The sequence below is a fragment of the Penaeus japonicus genome, unplaced genomic scaffold, assembly GCF_977035675.1.
Source record: "Penaeus japonicus unplaced genomic scaffold, GWHDUDI00000001_assembly GWHDUDI00000005, whole genome shotgun sequence".
Lineage (NCBI taxonomy): Eukaryota > Metazoa > Arthropoda > Malacostraca > Decapoda > Penaeidae > Penaeus > Penaeus japonicus.
The window spans coordinates 3659544-3662043 of NW_028234407.1; the positions used below are offsets into that span (position 1 = coordinate 3659544).

The 2500-nt window shown below is 39.8% G+C and overlaps 1 protein-coding gene across 2 annotated transcripts in view; it reads right to left on the reverse strand.

Annotated features, from left to right (window-relative positions):
• p130CAS (Serine_rich_CAS and FAT-like_CAS_C domain-containing protein p130CAS) overlaps nucleotides 1-2500 on the reverse strand; it is a 34298-nt gene that overhangs the window by 361 nt on the left and 31437 nt on the right. For both annotated transcript variants that reach the window (XM_086536825.1, XM_086536824.1), the window contains exon 5: nucleotides 1-2500. This exon is cut by the window's left edge and continues 361 nt beyond it; it is cut by the window's right edge and continues 1550 nt beyond it. In XM_086536825.1, the coding sequence (XP_086392951.1) occupies nucleotides 2036-2500 (465 nt within the window). In that variant the 3' untranslated portion in view covers nucleotides 1-2035.

A 2500-nucleotide genomic window follows, 5' to 3' on the forward strand; every position in this document is an offset into this window, starting at 1 on the left:
ACAATAGGTGGTGGACTTAAAATGGTTCTTTTCCCTGTTATCTCTCTTTTTGATAGAGCATATCCACTTCTTATAAAAAGCTGGTTATCATAACACTATGCCTGCAAAGAAGACTGCCTCACCTTTATCTTGCAAAAGTGTGAGTTTCCTTTAAATGAACATCAAAGCACAACTGAACAACACCTATTTCCACTGATGAAATTTCTTCTTTTCTCCCTTTCTCTCCGTTTTCAACTAAACTTCTCACACACTGGCAGTTGGAAGTGGCAGTTCAGTAACATCAAGAGGAAAGACCATGAGTATAATATGGCAATAACCATTATATAATATGGCAAAAGCCATATTGCATTACAAGGCAAGAGCAATACTATAATATGGCAATAACCATTATATAATATGGCAAAAGCCATATTGCCTTATGAGGCAATATCCATACTATAATATGGCAATAAGCCAATGGCATGGCATGGCAATGGCCATAATAAAAATATGGCAAAATCCTACAGAGACTCAGCTTGGTTAAGCTCCGTAAGACAACACTGGTTAGCTTGGTCTTCGAAATAGTCTATACAAACTACATAATATAGTCTAAACATTGTCAACAACAACAATGCTAATCAACCATGATAACATGCCAAGGGAACATTGAAAACATCTGGTAGGATGACTCTGTAAAGCTAATCAAGCAAGAGGACCATTTGAGGCATAGCACTTCTCTTTTGATTTCCGTGTTAACATGCGGCTAATTACACTAGCCTGGGCACCTAAGGAGGGCGACTAACCATGGGGATATGGGTGTGGTTTCCTACCGCTTCTAAACGTTACTCCACTGGGAGTTTCTCTGACGCGTCTCCAACATGCTCCAAGTCTTCTTTGTAACAGTTTCTCAAGTGTCTTAAAATATATACATTGGCATCGAGAATGTTTCCTATTTACATAGAACAAGCGATTAAAATTATCTGTTACTTAAACGCTAAAATCACAGCCTGGGAATTTGGAATTCCACCCTCTCGACTGCAACCCGAGGAAGTCAGTACCCAAGAAATGTTACGGAGGATGGGAAGGGAAAAGCAGCTAGACCAAGGAATAATCTGGTTTTAATACCATAAGCCGTACTAATAAAAATCACATCTTCATCCCTTTCATCATTCAAGTTAGATAGATCGTTTCTGACAAAATATCTTGACATTTCTTTACATACTATACATACTAGATGTGTGTACATTTCTTCTAATTCCTAACAGCTACAGGGGCTTGTTCTTCATTGCCAACGAGCGTGCTGAAAAGAGTGCGCTCATCACCATTAAGGAGATCTGCTACATAGGAAGCTTTGCGGAAAGGGTATACAACTATGATGCATTTGTAAAATCAAAATATATATGATTAAGAGAAAGACAACTGTTTCATACTTGTCTTTTTGTTTTTCCTTCGTAAATCAGCAGAGTAAAGGAAGAGAAAATGGTGCACTGACTCCTTGCTGCAGTCATATCAACCAATGATAATAATCCAATTATTTTTGTGTTGTAAAATTACATAATAGATCACACATACACAAAGCAATCAAAGTATCTCTTTTAAAATAAATACAAAAAATCATGGCAATATATACATAGGTGATTTGCAGGAAATGGAATGCTTACTGCTTTGTTTTAGCAGCAATATTGCATTTAACTCTCAAATGATTTTTGTCTTACGCAACACAAGACGGATACAAAATTCACAGTATTCACAATTTAACTCGCACACCCACAAATTCCTAACTTATAGGAAGTTTACTTTGCTTCAACACATCATTTGCATTAATATTAAATAACTAAACAAAAGTTCCAAACAGAATTCTGAAACAATACATTACAGTCAATACTCCGGCCTGCATCTCCTGCATTCTGTACATAGCACCAGGGAGAGGCAAGGATCTTCTCAGTGGCTTCCGATGGTCAGTGAAGAAAGTCGACACTGGTCCTGAGCACAACAAAATATTCAGCATTATGCGATATGCATCTCATACTATACATGTATAATCCCGTTAATGTGTTCATAGTGGAGCTGCTGCTACAGCCTGCTTCAGGTTGTTTGCCAGATGAGAGACTGCCACAAAGGCATCAACCATAGCCTGAACTGCTACAACTGATGGGAACTGCAAAGCGGCCGTCTTCGCTGCAGACACTGTGTTCTTCATTGCGTCGCAGAGGGCGTTCGAGCAGTTCAGAACACGAGTTCTGATCTCCGGGTTCACGACGTTGCGATGGACTGTGTCCCCGATGTACACTAGCTTGTGTGCATTGAGGATAACAAATTTGGAGTGAGCAATGAATACTTTGGGGGGCTGGTTGTTCTCGACAGTGAGCAGAAACGCATCAATGGCCGTGTTCAAGTGTTGGAGGTGCAGTTCTGCCTGCGTGCTGTAGAATCCAATCACCTGTCGGTCATTTGGGTCCAAGTTCTGGCTTCCTTGCTTGCTTGGCGTTGTGCAAGGGGCATCGTCCTTTTGCAATACTTT